Genomic DNA, 27910 nt, shown 5'->3' with positions numbered 1-27910 from the left:
AATACACTGAAACGGTAACTGAGTTTATCAGGAAGTGTATAGGAGATGTTGTGCCCACTGTGACTACCCTAAACCTACCCTAAACTGAAAGCGCGACCCTCCGCATTTAACCATGGCAAGGTGACTGGGAATATGGCAGAATACAAAGTGTAGCTACTCACTCCACAAGGCAATTAAACAGGCAAAACATCAGTATAGAGACAAAGTGGAGTCGCAAATCAACGGCTCAGACACAAGACTTATGTGGCAGGTTCTACAGACAATCACAGACTACAAAAGGAAAAACAGCCACTTCGCCGACACCGACGTCTTGCTTCCGGACAAGCTAAACATCTTCTTCGCCCGCTTTGAGGATAACACAGTGCCACTGACGCGGCCCACTACCAAGGACTGTGGACTCTCCTTCTCCGTGGCCGACGTGAGTAAGACATTTAAGCATGTTAACCCCCGCAAGGCTGCCGGCCCAGACGGCATCCCTAGCCACGTCCTCAGAGCATGTGCATACCAGCTGGCTGGGGTGTTTACGGACATATTCAATCTCTCCCTATCCCAGTCTGCTGTCCCCACATGCTTCAAGATGGCCACCATTGTTACTGTACCCAAGAAAGCAAAGGTAACTGAACTAAATGACTATCGCCCCGTAGCACTCACCTTTGTCATCATGAAGTGCTTTGAGAGACTAGTCAAGGATCATATCACCTTGTCACGATCGTCAGGGAGAGACCAAGGCGCAGCGTTGCAGGTGAACATATTTATATTTATTTAATGATCACACGATCAAAACAACAAACGAAAAACGTGACGTCTATGGTTTAAACACAAACCAACACGAACAAGAAACCACAAACACAAAGTGAAAGACAGACAGTTAAATATGGCTCCCAATCAGAGACAACCAGCTGACACTCGTTGCCTCTGATTGGGAGTCACTCAGGCCAACATAGATAGACAACGACTAGAACCTAAACAAAATAAACACCCTGGCTCAACATACGAGAGTCCCCAGAGCCAGGGTGTGACAGTACCCTCCCAAAGGCGCGGACTCCGACCGCGCCAACCAACCACAACAGGGGAGGGACCGGGTGGGCACTCCCGCCTCGGCGGCGGATCCGGCTCCGGACATGACCCAGGCACGGGTTGTGCTGGACTGACGACGCGCACCCCTGGCTTGGTGCGTGGAGGAGGAACGGGCCTTACCAGGCTGACGACGCACACCGTAGGCTTAGTGCGTGGAGCAGGGACAGGCCGGACTGGGCTGACGAGCACACCACTGACTTGGTGCGGGGAAGCAGGAACGGGCCGAGCCGGGCTGACGAAGCGCACCACTGCCTTGGTGCGGGAGCAGGAATGGGCCGGACCGGGCTGACGAAGCGCACCCCTGACTTGGTGCGGGGAGCAGGAATGGGCCTTACCAGGCTGACGACGCACACCGTAGGCTTGGTGCGTGGAGCAGGGACAGGCCGGACCGGGCTGACGAAGCGCACCCCTGACTTGGTGCGGGGAGCAGGAATGGGCCGGACCGGGCTGACGACGCGCACCACTGACTTGGTGCGGGGAGCAGGAATGGGCCGGACCGGGCTGACGACGCGCACCACTGACTTGGTGCGGGGAGCAGGAACGGGCCGCGCCGGGCTGACGAAACGCACCACTGACTTGGTGGGAGTGGCAGGAACAGGCCGGACCGTACTGGGAACACACACCACTGGCCCTACGTGGGGATCAGGAACAGGCCGGACCGGACTGGCAACACACGCCAGTACCTCTCGCCGTGCCTCTACAACCTCCTTCCCCCTGGTGACCAGTGACTCCCGTAACCTGGCGGCCTCCTCTGCCAACCCGCTGGACCGCTCTATCGCGGCCTCCTGCTGCCCCGACGTCGTGAGCCCCCCCCTAAAAAAATTCTGGGGGTCTCTCCTCCCCGTGGGCCAGGCCTCCATCGTTCTCGCCCAACTCTCGCTCCTCTGTCTCCAACTCCCGCCATTCAGCTCCTCAATGGGCTTGACCCAGTCGAAGCTCTTCCTCAACTGGTCCCAAGTCCACCCTCTCTGCTCCTCACTAGGCTTGACCCAGTCGAGGTTGCCACGGAGATCTGCTAGCGATGGCTCCCGGACACGCTGCTTGGTCTGGTTTTGGTGGTTTCTTCTGTCACGATCGTCAGGGAGAGACCAAGGCGCAGCGTTGCAGGTGAACATATTTATATTTATTTAATGATCACACGATCAAAACAACAAACGAAAAACGTGATGTCTATGGTTTAAACACAAACCAACACGAACAAGAAACCACAAACACAAAGTGAAAGACAGACAGTTAAATATGGCTCCCAATCAGAGACAACCAGCTGACACTCGTTGCCTCTGATTGGGAGTCACTCAGGCCAACATAGATAGACAACGACTAGAACCTAAACAAAATAAACACCCTGGCTCAACATACGAGAGTCCCCAGAGCCAGGGCGTGACACACCTCTACCTTACCTGTCACCCTAGACCCACTTCAATTTCCTTACCGCCCCAATAGATCCACAGACGATGCAATCGCCATCACACTGCCCTATCCCATCTGGACAAGAGGAATACCTATGTAAGAATGCTGTTCATTGACTATAGCTCAGCATTCAACACCATAGTACCCTCCAAGCTCATCATTAAGCTCGAGGCCCTGGGTCTGAACCCCGCCCTGTGCAACTGGGTCCTGGACTTCCTGACGGGCCGCCCCCAGGTAACGAAGGTAGGAAACAACACCTCCACTTCGCTGATCCTCAACACTGGGGCCCAACAAGGGTGCGTGCTCAGCCCCCTCCTGTACTCCCTGTTCAACCATGAATGCGTGGCCAAGCACGCCTCCAACTCAATCATCAAGTTTGCAGACGACACAACAGTAGTAGGCTTGATTACCAACAGTGACGAGACAACCTACAGGGAGGAGGTGAGGGCTCTGGGAGTGTGGTGCCAGGAAAATAACCTCTCACTCAACGTCAACAAAACAAGGAGATGATCGTGGACTTCAGGAAACAGCAGATGGTGCACCCCCCTATCCACATCGACGGGACCGCAGTGGAGAAGGTGGAACGCTTCAAGTTCCTTGGCGTACACATCACTGACAAACTGAAATGGTCCACCCACACAGACAGTGTGGTGAAGAAGGCATAACAGAGCCTCTTCAACCTCAGGAGGCTGAAGATATTTGGCTTGGCACCTAAAACCCTCACAAACTTTTACAGATGCACAATTGAGAGTTTCCTTACTTTTCTATCATGGCCCCTAGGAGCAGTGCTGTCAACTCAGGTGACTGCTGCAATTAGACAGACAGGGAGGCAGGCAGACAGACAGACGTGTCAATGGGTCTGAAATCTGCAGAGCTGGGAAGATTGTATCCCCCATATAAATAACATTCTATTGGTAGCAAGAAGTTTATCTAATAATTTAAATAGAAAAATTATAAGTTTTGAATCCGGCATCGTTTTGCATATCAATTCATAAACACTATGCCATGGAAACGGTACGTCAAAAATCTCTTCCCAACTATTTTGCAATCTATATGGGACGGCTGTCAATCCTTTAGTCCTTAAATGAAACTAGTATACTTTTTTATTTATCATTCTTTAACCAATTATATTCTTTAATGCAAGGCCGACAGACAAGTCCTTACTTTTTCCCCCTTCCACTTTCCTTTTCCATTTTTGTGGTAATGCTGCAATTATTTGGTTGTAATTTTGGGTAGAGCAGACATTTCCATATGTTTTTGTTAGCTGCATGTGCGACATAACTCCACCAGTCCTACCGATAATATCATTTATGAAGATTATACCTTTTTTAAACATTTTGTCAAAAACAAAAGGTTTTTTATCAATTAGTATATTTTGAGTTTAACCACAATATTTGTTGCATTATTTGTTCTGTCGTTTCTGGAGGATTAAATTGAAATTGCAACCAACTTTCTATGGCTTGTTTTAGAAATAGTGATATTTGGGAGATTATTTCTTTTTCAAATAACTTAAAGTGAGAGGTTGTAATCTGAATAAAGGGAAAAAGGCCATTCTTGAACATTGGGTGAGACAATCTTACTAGTTTGTTAGAGAACCAGTTCGGATTTAAGTATAATTTTTGTATGACTGAAGCTTTTAGTGATAGGTCTAATACTTTAATATTTAATAATTTCTGTCCTCCTAATTCATATTCATTATATAAATAGGCCCGTTTAATTTTGTCTGGCTTGCCGTTCCAAATAAAATGGAATATTTTTTTCTCATATAATTTAAAAAACTGTTCGCTAGGCGTAGGCAAGACCATAAGCAAATAGGTAAACTGGGATAATACAAAAGAGTTAATCAGGGTGAATTTTCCACAAATTGACAGGTATTTACCTTTCCATGGTAGCAAGATCTTTTCTATTTTTGCTAACTTTCTATTAAAATGTATTGGAGTGAGATTTATTTCATTTGGGATATGTATTCCGAGTATATCCACATCACCATCAGACTATTTTATTGGTAAACTATATGGTAATGTAAAATTTGTATTTTTTAGTGATCCAATACGTAATATAGTACATTTATCATAATTGGGTTGTAATCCTGAGAGGTTAGAAAATGTATCTAGATCCTCTATGAAACTGTGGAGGGATTCAAGTTTTGGATTTAAAAGAAAACATGAATCATCAGCGTACAATGACACCTTTGTTTTTAGCCCTGGATTTCTAATCCCTTGATATTATTGTTGGATCTGATTTTAATAGCTAACATCTCGATGGCAATAATAAATAGATATGCCGATAGTGGACAACCTTGTTTCACTCTTCTTGACAGTTTAAAACTTTCTGAGAAATAGCCATTATTTACTATTTTACACCTAGGGTTACTATACATGATTTTAAGCCAATTTATAAGAGATTGTCCAAAATTGAAATGCTCCAGGCATTTATCTATAAACCGTACTTTATCATATGCCTTTTCGAAGTCTGCTATGAATAGTAGGCCTGGTTTCCCAGATTTTTCACAGTGTTCTATTGTTTCCAATACTTGCCTTATATTATCGCCAATGTATCGCCCATGTAAAAAACCTGTCTGATTCGAATGAATAATGTCCGACAATACCTTTTTAATTCTATGCCCTATACATTTTGCTAGAATTTTTGCATCACAACACTGAAGTGTAAGAGGCCTCCATTTTTTTTAATGGACTGGATCTTTATATTTTCCACTATCCTGTTTCAGTAATAATGAAATCAGACCTTCTTCTTGAGTGTCAGATAATCTACCATTTACATAGGAGTGGTTAAAACATGCTAATAACGGTCCTCTGAGTATATCAAAAAAGGTTTGGTATACCTCGACTGGTATGCCATCCAACCCTGGAGTTTTCCCCGACTTAAAGTCTTTAATTGCATCCAGAAGTTCCTCCTCTGTCATTTCACCTTCACATGAGTCTTTCTGTATGGCTGTTAATTTTACATTATCAATAGAAAAAAAATCTCTACAATTTCCTTCAGTTAGAGGAGATGGAGGCGACAGAAACGAAAACATATGCTTAAAGTACTTTGTTTCCTCCTTCAAAATATAATTTGGTGAATCATGGGTGACTCCGTCATTTGTAACCAGTTTCAATAAATTATTTTTGGTAGCATTCCTATGATGAAGATTAAAAAAGAATTTGGTGCATTTTTCCCCATATTCCTCCAGTTTGCTTTATTTTTATAATATATTACACTTGATCTTTCTTGAATAAGTTTTTCCATTTCTTTTAGTTTTTCCTCTAATTTATTCTGAGCCTCTGTTACAGTTTTTATTGCTATCTATCTGTTCTGTTAGACCTTCTAATTCCTTTATAATAATAATAATATGCCATTTAGCAGACGCTTTTTTCCAAAGCGACTTACAGTCGTGCGTGCATACATTTTTGTGTATGGGTGGTCCCGGGGATCGAACCCACTACCTTGGCGTTACAAGCGCCGTGCTCTACCAGCTGAGCTACAGAGGACCACACCTTTGTTAGTGTGGACTCTTTTGACCTAAATTGCTTTTGTTTTCGAGATGAGTACTGAATTGCATGGCCTCTAAAGGCACATTTAAAGGTGTCCCATACAATAAGGGGATTTGCTGTACCTATGTTATGTCGGAAAAAATCAGTTATAAATTCCGATGTCCTAGTTAAAAGCAAGTTATCATCCAATAGGCTTTGATAAAATGTCCAATATCCTCACCCACATGGAAATTCAGTAAGAGTAATGTATATGCCAATTATATGATGGTCCGACCGCATTCTGTCCCCTATCAACACTTTTTTAACTGTTGGTGCCAACGAGAATGACATGAGAAAGAAGTCAAGACGACTAGCTTGATTGAGTCTCCGCCATGTATATCTCACTAGATCAGGATATTTAAGCCTCCATATATCTACTAGTTCTAATGTATCCATGACATTCACGATTTCCTTAAGCGCATGAGGGTGATTGTTTGTAGTGTGATTTCCTTTACGGTCCATTGAGCTATTTAAAACGGTATTATAATCTCCCACCATAATAATAGAGTCTTGAATTGCTTGCAGAGTTGATAATTTATTATATATATTGTCAAAGAAGTGTGGATCATCATTATTTGGTCCGTAAAGGTTAATGAGCCATATCTGTTTATGGTCCAATAACATATTTAAAATAATCCATCTGTTTGGACAATTTGCACATTCGGATCGAAATTACTGTTAATTAATATCATCACCCCTTTTGAGTTTCTTTGCTCATGGGAGAAGTATATTTGCCCCCCCCCCCCCCATTCATTTTCCCACGCAACTTCATCTAGAATTGTTGAATGTGTTTCCTGTAAACAATAGATATTATATTCCTTCTCTTGGAGCCATGTAAATATTGTTCTTCTTTTGTTATTATCTGCTAAGCCATTACAATTATAACTGGCTATACTTATTTCACCACATACCATAATGGGATACAAGTTTCAAATCTATTTATCATTATATATGTTTGTACATTTACCAATAAAAAATACCATAGCGATTGACTGTCCATATAGCTGTACCATGATATTTGCATTGCTACTAAGTAACCCTCCAATTGTTCTCCACTATTTCCCCCGCTAAAGCCCCTCCCCATCCCAAGTTGGGCCGTCATCCCAGTGATCAGCATACCACCCCCGTCCCCCCGAATCCCTAGGCCCCCGAGAGGCCAGGACCCATCCATCGAAACAGCACACAGTGCCACCCACAAAACAGAAGCAGGTCAACCGCCAAAAGCATTTCCAATGCTCTCACATCAATATATACAGTGGGGAAAAAAAGTATTTAGTCAGCCACCAATTGTGCAAGTTCTCCCACATAAAAAGATGAGAGAGGCCTGTAATTTTCATCATAGGTACACGTCAACTATGACAGAGACAAATTGAGGGAAAAAAATCCAGAAAATCACATTGTAGGATTTTTAATGAATTTATTTGCAAATTATGGTGGAAAATAAGTATTTGGTCAATAACAAACAAGCAAGATTTCTGGCTCTCACAGACCTGTAACTTTTTCTTTAAGAGGATCCTCTGTCCTCCACTCGTTACCTGTATTAATGGCACCTGTTTGAACTTGTTATTAGTATAAAAGACACCTGTCCACAACCTCAAACAGTCACACTCCAAACTCCACTATGGCCAAGACCAAAGAGCTGTCAAAGGACACCAGAAACAAAATTGTAGACCTGTACCAGGCTGGGAAGACTGAATCTGCAATAGGTAAGCAGCTTGGTTTGAAGAAATCAACTGTGGGAGCAATTATTAGGAAATGGAATACATACAAGACCACTGATAATCTCCCTCGATCTGGGGCTCCACGCAAGATCTCACCCTGTGGGGTCAAAATGATCACAAGAACGGTGAGCAAAAATCCCAGAACCACACGGGGGGACCTAGTGAATGACCTGCAGAGAGCTGGGACCAAAGTAACAAAGCCTACCATCAGTAACACACTACGCCGCCAGGGACTCAAATCCTGCAGTGCCAGACGTGTCCCCCTGCTCAAGCCAGTACATGTCCAGGCCCGTCTGAAGTTTGCTAGAGTGCATTTGGATGATCCAGAAGAGGATTGGGAGAATGTCATATGGTCAGATGAAACCAAAATAGAACTTTTTGGTAAAAACTCAACTCGTCGTGTTTGGAGGACAAAGAATGCTGAGTTGCATCCAAAGAACATCATACCTACTGTGAAGCATGGGGGTGGAAACATCATGCTTTGGGGCTGTTTTTCTGCAAAGGGACCAGGACGACTGATCCGTGTAAAGGAAAGAATGAATGGGGCCATGTATCGTGAGATTTTGAGTGAAAACCTCCTTCCATCAGCAAGGGCATTGAAGATGAAACGTGGCTGGGTCTTTCAGCATGACAATGATGAAATTACAGGCCTCTCTCATCTTTTTAAGTGGGAGAACTTGCACAATTGGTGGCTGACTAAATACTTTTTTCCCCCACTGTATATATCCATTCAAATATCTTGCATATCTTATTTTCCATCATTATCGATTAATATGCGTAATAATGTCGGCAGTTCATGCGTAGGATTTTAACCTATAACCCTGATTGCCATTGTATTACATTACATTTTTGACAAGCAATTATTATTTTAGCAAACAATTATTGTGGTTCATCCTATATTCTCCCTAACATCCTTACCCCCTTGCAACAGATGTGGGATAAACATACACGCACATACTCTAACACACTCAACCCCTTTCCTCCACAATCAACCATAAGATCAGATGCTCAACGGTTGTTACATCCCAGAGCCCAACTCAAGAAAGGACCTGATTTACGAATGCATATACAGTTACAGCTGTTTGAGAAAGCATGCAAGATTGAGCAAAAATTGACAACAATGTGAGATTTGATTAATCTATGTCAAGTCCTAGGTGATGGAGATCAGATCCACCCTCTTCACCTGAGACACAAACACTCTGGTACCTCGTTGTAACCATTTTTCCCAAGCATCTCCATACAGTCAGACCTTTGATTATTTTGTGCCACTTGGGCCAATGTTACTCATGAGAGCTGATAAGAATAGAGAGGCGATAAATCACACTCACACTGATGACACTTACCTCTCCTTCACACCAATGACATGGAGCTAGATACCTGGCTCCGCTCTGGACACTGATGGGTTAGGGCCCATCATGAAGGAGGGAGGGAGAGATGGATGGAGAGGGACAAGTAGAGAGCAATGGGGGGAGAGACAGGTTAGTTGATGTATGTGTACGTCTGCACATTTGTGAGATTTGTTCAAGTGTAGCTTTTAGCTGGCCTGACAGAGTAGTTAGGGAGAAAAGGTGGAGGGGGAATGAGGAAAGAGGGAGGCAGAGAGAGAGGAGGCACAGAGAGATCGAGAGATGTATTCTACTTGCTTTGGCAATGTACAGTGGGGAAAAAAGTATTTAGTCAGCCACCAATTGTGCAAGTTCTCCCACTTAAAAAGATGAGAGAGGCCTGTAATTTTCATCATAGGTACACGTCAACTATGACAGACAAAATGAGAAAAAAATTCCAGAAAATCACATTGTAGGATTTTTAATGAATATATTTGCAAATTATGGTGGAAAATAAGTATTTGGTCAATAACAAAAGTTTCTCAATACTTTGTTATATACCCTTTGTTGGCAATGACACAGGTCAAACGTTTTCTGTAAGTCTTCACAAGGTTTTCACACACTGTTGCTGGTATTTTGGCCCATTCCTCCATGCAGATCTCCTCTAGAGCAGTGATGTTTTGGGGCTGTCGCTGGGCAACACAGACTTTCAACTCCCTCCAAAGATTTTCTATGGGGTTGAGATCTGGAGACTGGTTAGGCCACTCCAGGACCTTGAAATGCTTCTTACGAAGCCAATCCTTCGTTGCCCGGGCGGTCTGTTTGGGATCATTGTCATGCTGAAAGACCCAGCCACGTTTCATCTTCAATACCCTTGCTGATGGAAGGAGGTTTTCACTCAAAATCTCACGATACATGGCCCCATTCATTCTTTCCTTTACACGGATCAGTCGTCCTGGTCCCTTTGCAGAAAAACTGCCCCAAAGCATGATGTTTCCACCCCCATGCTTCACAGTAGGTATGGTGTTCTTTGGATGCAACTCAGCATATTTTGTTCTCCAAACACGACGAGTTTAGTTTTTACCAAAAAGTTCTATTTTGGTTTCATCTGACCATATGACATTCTCCCAATCCTCTTCTGGATCATCCAAATGCACTCTAGCAAACTTCAGACGGGCCTGGACATGTACTGGCTTAAGCAGGGGGACACGTCTGGCACTGCAGGATTTGAGTCCCTGGCGGTGTAGTGTGTTACTGATGGTAGGCTTTGTTACTTTGGTCCCAGCTCTCTGCAGGTCATTCACTAGGTCCTCCCGTGTGGTTCTGGGATTTTTGCTCACCGTTCTTGTGATCATTTTGACCCCACAGGGTGAGATCTTGCTGGGAGCCCCAGATCGAGGGAGATTATCAGTCTTGTATGTCTTCCATTTCCTAATAATTGCTCCCACAGTTGATTTCTTCAAACCAAGCTGCTTACCTATTGCAGATTCAGTCTTCCCAGCCTGGTGCAGGTCTACAATTTTGTTTCTGGTGTCCTTTGACAGCTCTTTGGTCTTGGCCATAGTGGAGTTTGGAGTGTGACTGTTTGAGGTTGTGGACAGGTGTCTTTTATACTGATAACAAGTTCAAACAGGTGCCATTAATACAGGTAACGAGTGGAGGACAGAGGAGCCTCTTAAAGAAGAAGTTACAGGTCTGTGAGAGCCAGAAATCATGCTTGTTTGTAGGTGACCAAATACTTATTTTCCACCATAATTTGAAAATAAATTCATTAAAAATCCTACAATGTGATTTTCTGGATTTTTTTCCTCAATTTGTCTGTCATAGTTGACGTGTACCTATGAGGAAAATTACAGGCCTCTCTCATCTTTTTAAGTGGGAGAACTTGCACAATTGGTGGCTGACTAAATACTTTCCCCCCACTGTAAACATATGTTTTCCATGCCAATAAAGCCCTTTTAATTGAATTAAATTGATACAGGGACAAAGAGAGAGAGAGAGAGGCAGTAACAGATTGAGTTTATTAATGGAGCTGTCCTAGAACAGAGTGGATCTGCACAGCTGGGACGCAGCAGCTGTAGACAAGGGCAGGGGGTATTACACACACACACAAATCGCTCAACCCTATGTAAAAATACAACACAACCAACACACCAATCTCTCTCTCTATACCTCCCTCCCTCTTTCTCCCCCTCTTCCCGCCTTCTGTCATTACTGCTCTCCAGTTATTCCTAATTGCCTTCTCCTTCTCTATCTCATTAGTTTCTTGTCCTTTCAATCTTCAAGCCCAGAATAATCTGGAGTTTCGGGGAGTAGCATTCACCCAACCCCTAAAATCAATCAGATCAGGTGGGCATCTCGACTAGAATCACTGCTGTTAAAGACAAACAGATGAGATGACAGAACCTTCCCTTTTAAAACCACATTGCTACTGCTAATAGTGTCATTCCAAGTGTGTGCGTGCTTGTGTGTGTCTACCCCTCATCCCTATTTAAGACCTGTAGAGTACCTCACCCCAAACACACAACACACAATCCACACACACAACACAAGTGGTTTCCCTGACAACTGGATTAATGAAAACTTGCTGTGTTTTGTTTAACACATTCTCATATTCCTATGTGTCAATTCAGTTTGTTCGTTTTGTTTCTTTGAATCTGTTGTGACTCACTTTTGACGGATTCCTTCAGAGAATTTTGACAGTAGACTGAATTCCCTCTAGCATTACATTAGGTTTAATGTTTGTATTTTCAGCATGTTCAATATTTTAAGGAGCTGAGGAAAATACTATTTTTTGTCGGAGAGTACTAGTGAGGAGAACACTACATACTGGAGTTTACTGTGTAGTTCTTTCCCTGGTGTGGTAAATAAATGTTCCACTGGTAGGCGCCAGTGGACACGATTTGACTTGAACTAACAGTCTCATGGCATTCTCTCCCCTCAGCTCAGAGAAACACAATCACTCTCTAAAAAGAGCGAACACTGACTTATCTTTAAAGCCTCTGTTTTTGCCTATATTGTCTGTTTTGGAGAGTCAGTTGTCTTTTACCTGCACATACAGATCACTCATGAGCTCAGAACTTAGTGTACGGATTTGTTCAGTATAACCCTTTTTCATCTCTCTCTCTCTCTCTCTCTCTCACACTTTTAACACATCTCCTTTGACACTTACTCCTACTTACCCTCTTTTGCTACATATATCTTCACTCCCTGTTTTGTGTATGCCTTTTTCTCCCCCCCCTCCCCTCGCTTTCTGTCTCTAGTGAGTTCGTGAAGACTGAATATGAACTAACTATGTTGTTGTTGTTTTCTGTGTTTTTCATCCACAGCCTCGGAGGCATCATATCTTCCTACAAAATAGTCCCAGATGAGATCGACGAGATTAAGGTGCAGATCTCTCTCTCTCTCTCTCTCTCTCTCTCTTACACCCCTCCCCCCCCTTCTCTCTCCCTCCCTCCCTACTATCTCTCCCCTCTCTCTCTCTCCTTTCTCTCTACTTTAACTGCATGCTGCCCACTAGAGCCCACCTCAGGCTGTAGTTCAAAGGTGACACCATTTTGGATTCTCACATGTATTCTCTCTCACTACATGAAACAACTGTTGTGGTTTGAAACAACTGGTGAGACTACAACAAACAATTGTTACAGCGTTCTATCTTGGAAAGTTGTTCCACACAATGGGTGAATCTCAATTGTCTTTCAATGATGCCTCGCATCCTCTCTCCTTGCCTCCTTCTCAAAACACAGAGGACAAGATCCAAGGTCTTCAACTCCAATTTATTTTGAGAAAGAGGCGAGAAGAGAGGACGCGAGGAATCAAGGAATCAAGGAAAGATAATTGAGATTCACCCAGTGCTTTAGAGATTCACCCGCCTCTGTTGTCTGTATGATTGACACTGCTCCCAGCCAATGGGGTGGTAATTTCTGTGATTTACACTGCTCCCAGCCAATAGCTCTGCTCTGTTTCCTCAGGAGACATTGGTGGACTGGTGTGATGAGAAGGAGCTGAACCTGATTCTGACCACCGGGGGAACAGGCTTCGCCCCTCGTGATGTCACTCCCGAGGTACATGGGGACCCCAAAGTTTGTGTTTGTGTCCATGTGAGTGTGGATGAGTGTCGACCCTAGATGTAGTGTAAGCCGATGTAGCTGTGATTGCGCGCGTGTGTGTGTTGGTTGGCACCTGCATGCATGGTCAATGTGCATGTTTATCTGTGTATTGTGTTTGTCAAACCGTAGATTGTCTTGTGCTTTGTCAGGTTTGTCACATTACAGATAAATACATTATTTTGTTCCACTCTGTTGTAATTCCATATGATGCATCTTGCATATTTTGTAAATGTGTGTATGAGTGTGTCATATTTTATGGTTGTTGTGAGAGTGTTTTATTTTATGGTTGTGCATGTGTGTGTGTGTGTGTGTGTGTGTATGTGAGGTAGAGGCAAGCGCTTGTGACTCCCTGGGGATTACTGCTGGCTGCTGGCTGTGAACGCCGTTTCTCTCTCTCTTTCTCTCCCTCCTTCTCTCCCTTTCTCTCTCTCTCCTCTCTTTCTTTGATCTGTCCTTCTCCCTTTCTCTTCTTTCTTTACTAATGTGCATGTTTGAAGTGTCATTCAACTCGAGGGCACACAATGTCACTATTCTTAAATCAATTCCACTCTTTTTTCCTGCTGGGATAGAACGAACAGGGGCTGCTAGAGGGCATTTCTGCCTAGAGGATCGAGGGGTTAACAGGGGGTTACACATACACACAGGCACACACACACACACAGGCGAGGGGGTTTGAGATAAATAAATAAACATCAGGGATTAAAGGAATCACTGTTCTAAAACATGCTATCTGCCTGTCTGTCTGTGACTCATGCTCATAGTAGTAGTTACCCTAGTCACTAGGGTATTAGCAGTGGATGTGGCAGTCGTATACTGCAGTGGATTAGGCAGTAGCTGTTGATTGTCCCTAACCCTGCTATACTGTATGGGCATGTTATGTAGTGTGTAGGTAGGTGATGACAACTGTACTATGCACCGTGTGTGCCGTACAGTAAAGTAATGATGCGACACCCCCCCCACTCTCTCTGCTCCCTCGCCATGCCGCAGGCCACCAGAGAGGTGATCGAGCGCGAGGCCCCAGGGATGGCCCTGGCTATGCTGATGGGCTCCCTCCAGGTCACACCTCTGGGCATGCTCTCCAGGCCTGTCTGTGGAATAAGAGGCAAAACCCTCATTATCAACCTACCTGGCAGCAAGAAGGGCTCACAGGTAAGATCTGGTGTGCGCGTGTGTGTTCAAGTTTTATTTGTCACATGCACAAGTACAGTGAAATGCTTAACTTGCAAGCCCTACCCGACAGTGCAGCATTCAATATAAAAAAGTGTAACTAATAAGAAAATATTAGAAATAAGAGGGGAAGCTATATACAGGGTCAGTGCCAGTACCAAATGTACAATGTGCAGGGAAACTGGAGTATTGATATGTACATGTAGGCAGATAAGGAGAAAGTGACTGGTAGCAGGATAAATAATAATGATAGTTATGGCAACAGCATAAGTGGTGGGTGGGTGTGTGTGTGGTGATGAGTGTGTGTGTGGTGATGAGTGTGTGTGTGGTGATGAGTGTGTGTGTGGTGATGTGTGTGTGTGTGTGTGTGTGTATGTAAGTGTGAATGTGTGTGTGTGCAAGAGTGTCAGTATAGGCGTGATAGACAGATATACATGTAAAAAGGGCTGAAAAGTGACTGGTAGCAGGAATATATAAATACTGTACTATACTAATGGTAATATATATGTAAACAGGAGTATGCGCACGAGTGTGCATGCATGTGTGTGTCTCTGTGTGTGTGTGTGTGTGTGTGTGTGTGTATACATGTGTCTTTGTGTGTGTGTTTGCGCCCATGCCATACACCTGCTGTGTATTACTCTCCTTGACCTCTGACCTCTGACCTCTAACGCTCTCCTCCTACAGGAGTGTTTCCAGTTCATCCTGCCCGCTCTGCCCCACGCCATTGACCTGCTGCGTGACGCGGTGGTGAAGGTGAAGGAGGTTCACGATGCCCTGGAGGACCTGCCCTCACCCCCACCGCCCCTCTCCCCGCCCCTCACCCTCAACAGCGTCGCCTGCACCCAGACAGAGGAAAAGGTGACACTCTTTGGCTCTCCTGTGTTTTTTTATTTCACGGTGTAATAAAGGGGGGGGAGAAAGAGGGAAGGAGGCATAGAGAGAGAGATTGGTGGGTTTGTATTTTTACATAAGGTTTAGCGATTTGTGTGTGTGTGTGTGTGTGTGTGTGTGAGGAGAGAGAAAAAGAAAGAGGGTGATCTAAATCTCCCACCCTTGAGAATACAGGTGCTTGGCTACCGTATGATAAAAGGTCCACGAAGGGGACACCTGAAATATTGCTGCACCCGAGTGCTTTATTCCTGCACCATAATCACAACGTTTCCACTTCACAGAAGACTTCATAGCAGTACTTCGTTTTGATCATTATATAGCTGGTGTTACAACGTGTTTACCATGCTACTGTAATTGTCTTTTATCAATTGTTTGAAGTTATTTTATGAAGTACAGCACCGTAAATTGTGGTTTTCTGCACAAATTGTTCTTTACTAATAAAGTGTATTATTATTCTAAGGGTGTGCAGTGCGAGGATGATGAAGATGAGAAGACGAAGGACATTGGGGTGGCGTCCACCGAGGACCACCACCACCACACCCACTCCCACCACCGCCATTCCCACTCCCACGGACACAACTCGCACATCACCGCCGCCGCCATCGCTGCCAAGGTAAACACACTGTGAACACACAGTGTAATAATGTACTGTGTTGTAGGCTATGAATGTTACATGAAGGACACTGGGTTAGTGGTAGGAAAAGCCCTGTATCTTAGTTCGTTATATTATGATTAGTGCCATGGTCAGTTTCTCATATCCTAAAGGCCTTCATCAGAATGAATCATGATTATTTGAAACTGAGATGGAGGTTAAGCACAAAAAGAGGGATCGAGGGAGGAGTGGAGAGAGGGAGTGAAGGGGAACGGGGTGAGTTGGAGGTGAAGAGGAGACAACATTGAAACGAGAGAGGGCTGAGGGAAGGATTAGTGAGGTGGAGAGGGATTTGAAGCTCATTAAATGCATGTATTGTCTGTTACATTATTATCCCCTGTCCCTGTTCACTCCATTACTGCACATGTGTTGATCCATCACCATTGTGATGTTGTGATACGTCACTCATAAATCCATGTGTCTAAATGCCTGTTTGTGTGTGTTTTGAATGCACGTGTGTATATGCCTGATTTGTGTGTGTGTGTGTGTGTGCGTTTGAAAGCATATGTTTGTGTGTGTATGCCTGTTATGTGTGTGTTCATGTTGTTGTCCCATCCTGTGTTGACCCCATGTACCATATCCATCACCAGAAGGGGAAGCCCCAGCAGCACCATAACCATGCTGTTGTCATGGCAAAAGGTAGCCAGTATCTACCTGGCCTGGTATCTGACCTACCCCCCGCCCCACGTAATTTCACCTGCTTCTGCTCTGGAGACCAGCCGGTAACGGTAAGACCCCTCACAACCTCCCACCCACCCTCATGTCACACGTCACCCCTACATCACATACCAGTGTACTCTGCACGGCACCTCTCCCATAATTCCTTCCTGCAAACACCATAGATGAATCTCAAAAGTACTCGATCCCATCCTCTCCCCACCTCCTTCACAGATCTGACTAGGGGAATCTTGGGAGGGGAGAACGCGAGGAATCGAGGAAGGACTTTTGAGATTCACCCCATCTTGTATAGGTCAAAAAGTGTGGTGTATCGCTAGGTGGAGCCAAGGCAATGTTATTAGTGAAAGCTGGGTTAGCCTGTGTTGCTAATTAGCAGAGTGGGGTTCAGTGCTGTGCTGCCAGTAAAGCTTATTGTCTTAATTAGCGCATCGCTAAGCCCTTAGCGCTCCAATGGAAACCCCTTGTAAATCCCACTGGCTCTCCCAGGGCCTGTTAGCACTGCTTGAATGAGCCGCACGGATCAGTCGCAGATCCACACATCCACAGCAGCAGCCCTGGGGGGAAACTGTGGGCCTGCCTGGCCTGCTTGTCTCCTCACAGGCTCACAGTGGGTCTGTATCTGCAGCCATACTGTGTATGGTACACACACAAGCGTGCGTCGCACACACACACACAGGGTTTAACATGCGTCTGGGGCATTTGTCTAATGACGCTTATAATGTATTCATGTTGTTACAGTTATTAGAAAAGTCTGACTTGCCAATCAGAAAACAGATGATCTGGAGTCACCAAAAAACATTGACTGACTGACCAATTTGTGTGTGCTTTCGAGATGTCTTTTATATCTATGTGTATAGTAGAGATTACAGTGCTGTTTGTGCACACAGCTTTCCTATCTGTTCCTGTGTGAGGATGAGATAACTACTCGTGTGTGTTGTAGTTATTACTAACCTGTTTTCTTTGTCGGTATGTGTGTTGTAGATATCATTAACTTGCTCTCTGCCTGTGTGTAGTAGTGGATATAACTGGAAATAAATTATCTCTCCATAGATCCCAGACAGCATCATCTCCAGGGGTGTGCAGGTTCTTCCTAGAGACACAGCCTCTCTGAGCACCACGCCCTCTGAGTCGCCCCGCGCACAGGCCACCTCGCGCCTCTCCACCGCCTCCTGCCCCACACCCAAAGTAAGACACTTCCTGTGCCCTATACTTACACCTACCCCACTGCCCATCCATCTATCCCTCCTGTACCCCATACTCACCCAGCCTCACCCAGTCCTCTCACCTCCTAACCCTCCCTCCCTCCACCTCGCTGCCTCTTCCCCTGCCTCCCCCTCGCTCTGTCCCATCGAAGCTGGGAGGTGAAGGCATATTGCTCCTCAACTGCCTCCCTCTCCTCCATGGTTTTAGGGGAGGTCCTCTATTGGATCCCTATGGTTCCGTAACTCTTGAGATCATGTCCAGAATGTTGTCTCTTGATTGGTTGGAATTATAGGCTCCTCCCCTTGACCTCGATTCCATCCTATCCCCATGCTTCGCTTTAAAATTTTAACATTTAATTTCTTGACCGTAGAAACGTCCTGTAATTGGTCAGAGCACACAGAAGGGCGGAGCAATGACCTCAGCTGGAGTGTCCCATTAATTATTTGATTGACAGGTGTCATGATGTCTATCTGTGTCAAACTGCACTGTGACTCTGTGGAAACAAAGAAACCAACCAAAGACTTGACATGCATGTTGCTGCTGTTGTTTTCATGTCCTAACGCTAACCCCCCCGGTTGAGGTGCCTTGCCTAAGTAATAAGTGATCTAAACTCTTCCTTTATGTTCCTAATGTTGATTAACGACTTTATTGTGGGCTGTGTTTTGGTTCAGGTGTTTCTGGGTCTTGTGTAAGTGATCTAAACTAAGTAGACGTGATCTTACTCATTACTTACCATGTTTGTAATGATAATGAATGGGCTTAATGTGTATAGTGCTCTGGAGAAGTTGCTTCTTCAGGAGTTTTGGGGTCTGTCTCAGAGTTGCTGTGATTAGAAAAGATGCCTGTGTTCTGTTCCTCACAATGTTGCTGAGCTAAGAGAGTGGAGGAGTGGTATGGGAAAGGGGGGGGTATAACTTGACTAGATCAGAATGGTTGGCAGACTTTGTCTTTCACCACTAAGCCCATTCTCATCATATCATGTTTTTAACTGGTAGGTCTGTTCTGTGGAGGATTGTGGCTTGCCAGCCACTGTGATCATACCTTCATACCTTCATTCCATTATACTGCTCTGATCGTAAGGCAATATGACAGAGTCTGTCTTGAGCTTGTGTTGAGTTTGTCATCCACCTGGTGAGGTGTGTGTTTCGTAGGGAAAGGCTGTATCAAGCAAGGGGAGCTTCTCTTTTTAGTGGTTTGTTTCTGTGCTTGCTTACATGTTTCTTTCAGAGTGCCCTTCCCTTCCCCTCACAGCCCCATAAGGCCGCATCAACTGGGTAAGAGTGTGTGTGTGTGTGTGTGTGTGTGCTTGTAACAAGATCTCATAGTTTCCATTCGAAATTCAACGTATTATGGATGAATGTCTATTTTTGACACATTCATTCCTTGTAGTTTCAGGGTTAATTCTGCATGGTTACAGGGTTAAAACAGAAACAACTCAAAGGGTTAAGTTTAGGGATTCATTCCGAGTGGTTAAGGTTAGGGCTATGATTTGGGGAAGGCTTAAGACAAAATAATTAAAAACGACACACTATTACCATCAGGTATCATCAGTATTCTCGCGGCTTGCTAAAGCATTGTGAACTGCCGTAGCGCGGTGGTCTAAGCAACGCACTTCGGCTCCGAGCATCATGAGTTTGCTCCCAGTGCTGGGCAATCTTTTTTAAAAATGTTTTATGGTAAACGCCGAGGAAGCATATATCGACTTTCTCAGGACCTTTTCAAACGTCCGAAATCGCAGTGTGTTTCTAGTGATCAATCTGGTGCGTGTGTGTATGTGTGTGTATGTGTGTGCATGTGTGTGCATGTGTGTGCATACCCCATGCAAAGCAGTCCTAAACCTGCATCAATAATCCCTATAAATGTAAATTAAGTGCAGTTGTTGGTTGAGCCGATGCAGATAGGCAGAAGCATAGAGAGGCAGAGACCGAAAGAGCTATGCAGCACCAGGCAGCATCATCAGTCAAAGCCATAGTGTGTCGTGGACAGAATTCTGATGTTCTCCACAGCTCCCTCTGTTGGGGAAAGTGTGTACTGCACCTTGTAGTATGGAAGGGTTGGTTGTTTAGCAACAAAACCGACGCGTGTGCAACTATGGGGCAAAACAGACGGGTGTTGGCTTAGATTGTTGACAACATGTCAACGATATTTAGTCTCTAAATGTTTATTGAAAACATAAGTGCACAATGAGCCCTTGTCTCTCAAAATACATTGTTACATTTGTTGGTTAGCTAGCTAGTGAATTTTTTATTAGCATTGACATTAAATCAGTCAAAACACCTCAAAACAAGACATGATATCAATAAGAAGATACAACGAGCCACCTACGATTCCCCACATGGCAGCTTCTTGTCATTGTTGCTAGCTATCTGACCGTTCAGAATCATAACAATGTGCGGCTTCTGGCCACGTCGATGCGCGCGCATCATTTTCGTGATATTGTCAGCCAACCCATTTATAATAAATTTCACTCCTTCACACTTAGGTGCCCTGTTTCTATGAAGTGATAGGATATGCACCTGGATGCTCCTCTTAACTTTTCCCCTCACTCATATCACACACTAATGTATGGTTTAATCCAGATTATTCCAGGTCAGGATTATTCTCATCTGGGATTAATCAAGGCCAGTTGAGAGAGAGAGATGATCTGGGGTGAGTTTCCTGAGAGCTTCGTAGTAAGATCATCTTAGGTCCATTAGTAGGCAATGGAAGAAATATTATCTTAGTTCTATAAAGCGTTCTGGGAGAATGGACCCTAGCCAACGCTGGTCAGTCAGTGAGTGGCGAGAGAAAAGAGACAGACCGACCGTTAGATCCCAGAGCGCTTAGAGTTGATTCGGTGACCCCTGTCCTACAGTTGCCCTATCCCTAATACTGTCTCTAGCTCTGCTGACATGGTCCTGTCCTACAATAGCCCTAGTCATTTCTTGGGCTGACTCTTTTCTCTGTGTATATCAATGATGTCGCTCTTGCTGCTGGTGACTCTCAGATCCACCTCTACGCAGACGACACCATTTTGCATACATCTGGCCCTTCATTGGACACTGTGTTAACAAACCTCCAAACAAGCTTCAATGCCATACAACACTCCTATCGTAGCCTCCAACTGCTCTTAAACACAAGTAAAACTAAATGCATGCTCTTCAATCGAACGTTGCTGGCACCCGCCCACCTGACTAGAATCACTACTCTCGACTGGTCTGACCTAGAGTATGTGGACAACTACAAATACCTAGGTGTCTGGTTAGACTGTAAACTATCCTTCCAGACTCACATTAAGCATCTCCAATCCAAAGTTAAATCTAGAATCGGCTTCCTATTTCGCAACAAAGCCTCCTTCACTCATGCTGCCAAACATACCCTCATAAAACTGACTATCCTACCGATCCTTGACTTCGGCGATGTCATTTACAAAATAGCCTCCAACACTCTACTCAGCAAATTGGATGCAGTCTATCACAGTGCCATCCGTTTTGTCACCAAAGCCCCATATACTACCCACCACTGTGACCTGTACGCTCTTGTTGGCTGGTCCTCACTACATATTCGTCGCCAAACCCACTTGCTCCAGGCCATCTATAAATCACTGCTAGGAAAATCCCCGCCTTATCTTGGCTCATTGGTCACCATAGCAACACCCACCCGTAGTATGCGCTCCAGCAGGTATATCTCACTGGTCATCCCCAAAGCCAACACCTCCTTTGGCCGCCATTCCTTCCAGTTCTCTGCTGCCAATGACTGGAATGAACTGCAAAAATCTCTGAAGCTGGAGACTCTTATCTCCCTCCCTAACTTTAAGCATCAGTTGTCAGAGCACCTTACCGATCACTGCACCTGTACACAGCCCATCTGAAATTCGCCCACCCAACTACCTCATCCCCATATTGTTATATATTTTGCTCATTTGCACCCCAGTATCTCTATTTGCACATGATCTCTTGCACATCTATCATTCCAGTGTTAATACTAATTGTAATTATTTTGCACTATGGCCTATTTATTGCCTTACCTCCATAACTTGCTACATTTGCACACACATATATATATATTGTGATGTCACGAGAGGCTACACAGCTTTCAGCGGGATTGCTCAAGTAGTGCAAGGAGACCAGGTTCAACCAAAACAAGGATTTTATTAACGGTCTTGGGAAACTAACGAAAGTATAACACAATACTGTTCTCTGGTGGCTCTTAAGGGTTAACAGTTCAGGGATGTCTCTTCCACATCCAAAATCATAACTCTCCCTCGCTCAAATAACTTTTCCCCAGTCTTACTGTCTTCCACGTTGCAGCGAGTGGCCAACCCAGCAAAACGTCCTTCCAAATGTCCCACACGTATTTCCACAGGTGCATATATCCAAAGGTGAGTATTTCCCAAAGGTAAGTATCTCCAAATCCTTATATTCCTCATGGAAGTGGACGTGCAGCACTCTTGTCCTCCAGAGAGCCCAGGTTGGAGACTGTGTCTCTTCCCTTCCCACACCTTCAGCTCATCAGCTCCTCATTTGTTTCAGCTGCGTGGGAAGATTGGCCATAGAGGGGTGGAGTTCCCGACCCTACCAGCAGATGGAGCCATAGCTGTCTGGGTTTGCAGCCACCTCAGGGGGATGTAACGTCCCTCCAGGACACAGCCTCTCGTGACATCACAATCCCCCTCCTCGGGACCGACGTCCTCGTCGGGGTAAAGGCAGCGAAGAAGGCATCACGCCGGGAGAGGGCGTCCGCATTGCCGTGGTGCTTGCCAGACTGCTCTCTCTTCAACTCCTCCAACTCTAGGACCAGGGACTCCGCCTCCTGTTGTCTCTCCTTGAGTTTCTTACTGAACGCATCAGCCTTGGTTTTAGCAGAGTTTAGCTTCTGTTGAGCAGCTTTCAGTTCCTTCTCTCTCTCTGCCTCCGCATTCTTCATCTTGTTCTCCAACACCTTGTACTTCTCCTCTGCCTTCTTCTGGACCTCCTTACTACTGCGCAGGGTCTCCTCACACTCCTCGATGGTCCTGCGCAGCCTCTCCAGCTCCTCCTGTTGCTTATGGAAGGAGCTCTGTTGGAGTTTAGCCTGGAGGATATCTAACTCTTCTGTCTTCATGTCTAACTGTTGCTTTAACAAACGATACCTCTCAGCGGTCCCCTTCAGACCAGACAGTTCTTTGTCCAGATTCTGTAGCTCCGTCTCTGTGTCGGTCTGGGCACCTGCCATCCCTATCAGAGCCCGGGGCGGGAGTGAGTAACTCGGAGGATTGCACCGGAGCCTTCCCAGGATGAGTCTTGCCTCTCCGTTTCCGAGGTACTCGGGTTATCCTCTCCTGAGACTCTCTCCAGAGTGGGTAAAAGGCTGGGCAGTCTCGTCCAATTAGGACAGGGACGGGGAGGGAATCAACCACCCCCGCCGTCGTGTGTATGGTTCCCTGTGTGCTGGTCATTGTAAGTTCAGTAATGGGGTATTCTCTGGTGTCCCCATGGACACAGGAAACTGGGAGGACTTTCCCCAGGGTCAGACACGTTGGGCCCACCAAATCCTTACGCACCAGGGTGGCCCGGCTACCAGAATCCAGTAAGGCCTCCACATCATGGTGATTCACAGTTACCGGGCAGGTGGGGGTCGATCTGGGCCGCCATCTACGACTCCCAAGAGCGAGGCAAACGGTGTGTGGGTGCTGAGCTGGAGGACTCCGCAGTGGGCATAGGTTCCTCGGCTGGTTTCCCACACTGCCAGGAGATATGTCCCATCTCCCCACACCGGTAACACTGTCGAGTTTCCCCCCTCCTGGTGTACTCTTCTTGGACCCGCCTGGTTTCTGGCTCCCCCTGGAGCCGGGATAAGTCCTGACGTGGCTGGGTTCGAGACCTTGGGGGTCCTTTGGACGGGTTCTTCCCATTTGTGGTGGGGCCGCACTCCTGGGGTCTTTTCGGGAAGCATTCAGCATCTCCGCTGTGGCCTGGTACTTTTCCACAGCTTCCACGGTCAGATCAGCCGTGGTCAAGGCCTGTTGACTGATGAACCGTTTTGCCTCATAAGGCAGGGCGCGTAGGTAACGATCCACCACAACGGCCTCCACCACCGCCGCTGCTGTATTCCTCTGCGGATCCAGCCATTTCCTTGCGATTCGGACAAGTTCATGCATCTGCGCCCGAGGAGGTTGGTCTGGTTGGAAGGTCCAACTGTGAAAGCGCTGGGCCATACCAAACTTTGTGAGTCCATATCTGCTGAGGATCTCAGACTTCAGGGCATCATAGTCAGTAACCTGGTCAGGGCCCAGGTCCCGGACAGCATTCAGCGATTCCCCGGTTAGAAAGGGGGCTAACAGACCAACCCACTGTGGCTTGGGCCAGGCTTCCCTAGTGGCCGTGGCCTCAAATGCATGCAGGTATGCCTCAATGTCATCGGTAGCTCCCATCTTAGATATAAAGTCACTTGCCTTTATTGGGCGGGTATTTTGGACCACCCTCTGTCTCTGTAACTGCAATTCCTCTGCCTTCAGAAGGTTGGCTTTCTTTTGCTCCTCCAAGAGAGCCACGTTTGCTTGCATCTGGGCTTGCTGGCCAGCAACAAGGGCTTTCAATATGTCCTCCATTTCAGTCGGCGGGGAGCCTACGGCCAACTTGGAAAACTGGGTGATCAAACCTTCGGTATCCTCCTCTGACATGCACTATTAACGCTTGAGCGTGCCCGTATTCTCCACCATCTGTGATGTCACGAGAGGCTACACAGCTTTCAGCGGGATTGCTCAAGTAGTGCAAGGAGACCAGGTTCAACCAAAACAAGGATTTTATTAACGGTCTTGGGAAACTAACGAAAGTATAACACAATACTGTTCTCTGGTGGCTCTTAAGGGTTAACAGTTCAGGGATGTCTCTTCCACATCCAAAATCATAACTCTCCCTCGCTCAAATAACTTTTCCCCAGTCTTACTGTCTTCCACGTTGCAGCGAGTGGCCAACCCAGCAAAACGTCCTTCCAAATGTCCCACACGTATTTCCACAGGTGCATATATCCAAAGGTGAGTATTTCCCAAAGGTAAGTATCTCCAAATCCTTATATTCCTCATGGAAGTGGACGTGCAGCACTCTTGTCCTCCAGAGAGCCCAGGTTGGAGACTGTGTCTCTTCCCTTCCCACACCTTCAGCTCATCAGCTCCTCATTTGTTTCAGCTGCGTGGGAAGATTGGCCATAGAGGGGTGGAGTTCCCGACCCTACCAGCAGATGGAGCCATAGCTGTCTGGGTTTGCAGCCACCTCAGGGGGATGTAACGTCCCTCCAGGACACAGCCTCTCGTGACATCACAATATATATTTTTCTGTTGTTATTTTGACTTTATGTTTGTTTTACCCCATATGTAACTACATTTTACATTTACATTTTAGTCATTTAGCAGACACTCTTATCCAGAGCGACTTACAGTTAGGTCTGTGTTGTTGTTTTTATCGCACTGCTTTGCTTTACCTTGGCCAGGTCGCAGTTGTAAATGAGAACTTGTTCTCAACTGGCTTACCAGGTTAAATAAAGGTGAAATAAAAAAAATAAAAAAAATAGTCCTAACCCTGTCTCTAGCTCTGCTGACATGGTCCTGTCCTGCAGTAGCCCTAGTCCTAACCCTGTCTCTAGCTCTGCTGACATGGTCCTGTCCTACAGTAGCCCTAGTCCTAACCCTGTCTCTAGCTCTGCTGACATGGTCCTGTCCTACAGTAGCCCTAGTCCTAACCCTGTCTCTAGCTCTGCTGACATGGTCCTGTCCTACAGTAGCCCTAGTCCTAACCCTGTCTCTAGCTCTGCTGACATGGTCCTGTCCTACAGTAGCCCTAGTCCTAACCCTGTCTCTAGCTCTGCTGACATGGTCCTGTCCTACAGTAGCCCTAGTCCTAACCCTGTCTCTAGCTCTGCTGACATGGTGCTTTTTAAACAGAGACTGTCAACAGTGACAGATAGAGGGAGACACTGTGAGGGGAGAAGCCTGGTCTTGTGGGAACCAGGTGTGAAACAAGAAATACTGTATGCGGATAGGGTTGGATGGTGTGTCGTGTGTTTGTTATGGGTGCAGTGTTCGACTCAAGGTCAGCCCGTAAAACTCCTTCTCTCGTCTGTGTTTATGTGTATAGAATTTATGAGAACAATTCCTACACAGTTAGCTGTTTTTGTAATTTTATCAGTAACTTCCTATTAATCAACAGGATGACATTGTATAAATTGAATACAGTAGCTTACCATAGAATGAACAGTAAAATACCATACATTTGTTTTACAGCACACTGTGAGACCTTTCTGTAATTTCAACAATAAAACACTGTAAAATGCACAGTAAAATACCATAAATGTGTTTTACAGTATTAATTATGGTGCATTATAAGAAAATGTTGTGGGCGGGGAAAGAGTCTCTGGCTCATATTTTAAGGCGTGCCTTGTAAGAGGCTATATTTGTTTCACCCGTGAGTGAGATTCCTGTACCCCCACAGAATACGGTAATATACTGTATTTTTGGAATTCTACAAACCTTGTCCTGAAAATGTACAGTAATTTACTGACCAATTGTTGACAGTAATTTACTGTAATTCAGAATAGAGTACAGTACCACATTTATGGAGCGCCAAAAACTTTTTGGGTGCATGGTATTGTTGTTTCTCACTCATTAACATATTTTTAAGCGTGTGAGTGACTAGCCATTTCCTTTAGATCAATGTCAGTTTAGAAGCCTTTGTTAAGGCCTAAAGTGCAGTCATATAAAACACCAAATATCACTTGGTATGCTGTAATATATAGTTAAATATTCACTATTAGCGATTGCTGATTTTATTTTCAATACAATTCAACAATAAAGTACTGTATTGCTGTTTTGCTATATATTTACTGCAGCATACTGTATATTATGGTGCATTGTAGAGAAATATTGTGTGAGGAGAAAGAATCGCTGGCTCATTAACATATTTTAAGGTGTGCCTTGTAAGTGGCTATATAAGTTGCACCCGTTAGTGAGAGTCCTGTACCTATTTAAGTGATATGTGGTAGTAGTTCCGTAACAATTAAATGTATAGAGGGAACAGATCAGAGTGGTATCGGGTCTTAAACCTTTTAATAATTGAATATTTACCCATGTCCATTTGATCTGTTTTGCCCTGTAATCACAACCAGTTTGGAAGCCTTTGTTTAGGCCTCTAGAAGTGCAAGTGATATAAAACATCTAGTATTCATTAATATGCTTTAATATGCAAATACCTACATCTACAGCAAACCTGCTTGCTGAATTACAGTAAAATACTGTATAAATATTTTTCTTACAGTTTAATAGTCACTTTTACTGGACTGTGTTTCATTTCTCTGTCATCAAGTTACTGTGAATATCTCAGTATTGTATTGGCACCATCAAGAGAAAGTTAGAGATACAGCGCCTTCAGAAAGTATTTATACCCCTTGTCTTATTGCACATTGTGTTGTGTTACAGCCTGAATTCAAAATGGATTCAATAGATTTCTTTCTATTTTTATTCACACCCCTGACTCAATACTTTGTAGAAGCACCTTTGGCAGAGATTACAGCTGTGAGTCTTTCTGGGTAAGTCTCTAAGAGCTTTCCACACCTGGAATTTGGAACATTTGCCCATTATTATTTTCAAAATTCTTCAAGCTCTGTCAAAATGCCATAGATTTCCAAGTAGATTTAAGTCAAAACTGTAACTCGGCCACTCAGGAACATTCACTGTCTTCTTGGTAAGCAACTCCGGTGCAGATTTGGCCTTGTGTTTTAGGTTATTGTCCTGCTGAAAGAGGAATTCATCTCCCAGTGTCTGGTGGAAAGCAGACTGAACCAGGTTTTCCTCTAGGATTTTGCCTGTGCTTAGCTCAATTCCATTTCTTTTTTTATCCTCAAAAACTCCCCAGTCCTTAACGATTACAAGCCTACGCATAACATGATGCAACCGCCACTATAATTGAAAATATGGAGAGTGGTACTCATTAATGTGTTTATTTGATTTACCCCAAACATAACACTTTGTATCCAGGAAAAAAAAGTGAATTGCTTAGAGAAATGTTTTGCAGTGTTACTTTAGTGCCTTGTTCCAAACAGGATGGATGTTTTGTAATATTTTTCTTGTGTACAGGCTTTCTTCTTTTCACTCTGTCAATTAGCCTAGTATTGTGGAGTAACTACAGTGTTGTTT

The 27910-nt window shown here is 44.9% G+C and overlaps 1 protein-coding gene across 15 annotated transcripts in view; it reads left to right on the top strand.

Annotated features, from left to right (window-relative positions):
• Positions 1-27910, top strand: part of LOC121539579 (gephyrin) — a 110472-nt gene that overhangs the window by 42663 nt on the left and 39899 nt on the right. For 7 of the 15 annotated variants that reach the window (XM_041848190.2, XM_041848187.2, XM_041848185.2 and 4 more), the window contains exons 3-9: positions 12396-12453; positions 13038-13166; positions 14163-14324; positions 15027-15200; positions 15694-15846; positions 16476-16613; positions 17614-17748. In XM_041848190.2, coding sequence (XP_041704124.1) covers positions 12396-12453; positions 13038-13166; positions 14163-14324; positions 15027-15200; positions 15694-15846; positions 16476-16613; positions 17614-17748 — 949 coding nt within the window. The remainder of the gene's footprint in view (positions 1-12395; positions 12454-13037; positions 13167-14162; positions 14325-15026; positions 15201-15693; positions 15847-16475; positions 16614-17613; positions 17749-27910) is intronic. The other 8 variants (XM_041848192.2, XM_041848189.2, XM_045205599.1 and 5 more) reach the window with 4 other exon arrangements.

This window comes from Coregonus clupeaformis, chromosome 20 (assembly GCF_020615455.1).
Source record: "Coregonus clupeaformis isolate EN_2021a chromosome 20, ASM2061545v1, whole genome shotgun sequence".
In the NCBI taxonomy this organism is placed as follows: Eukaryota; Metazoa; Chordata; class Actinopteri; order Salmoniformes; family Salmonidae; genus Coregonus; species Coregonus clupeaformis.
Note: the sequence above shows the minus strand (reverse complement) of the source record. Positions and strands in the feature narration are given on the sequence as shown.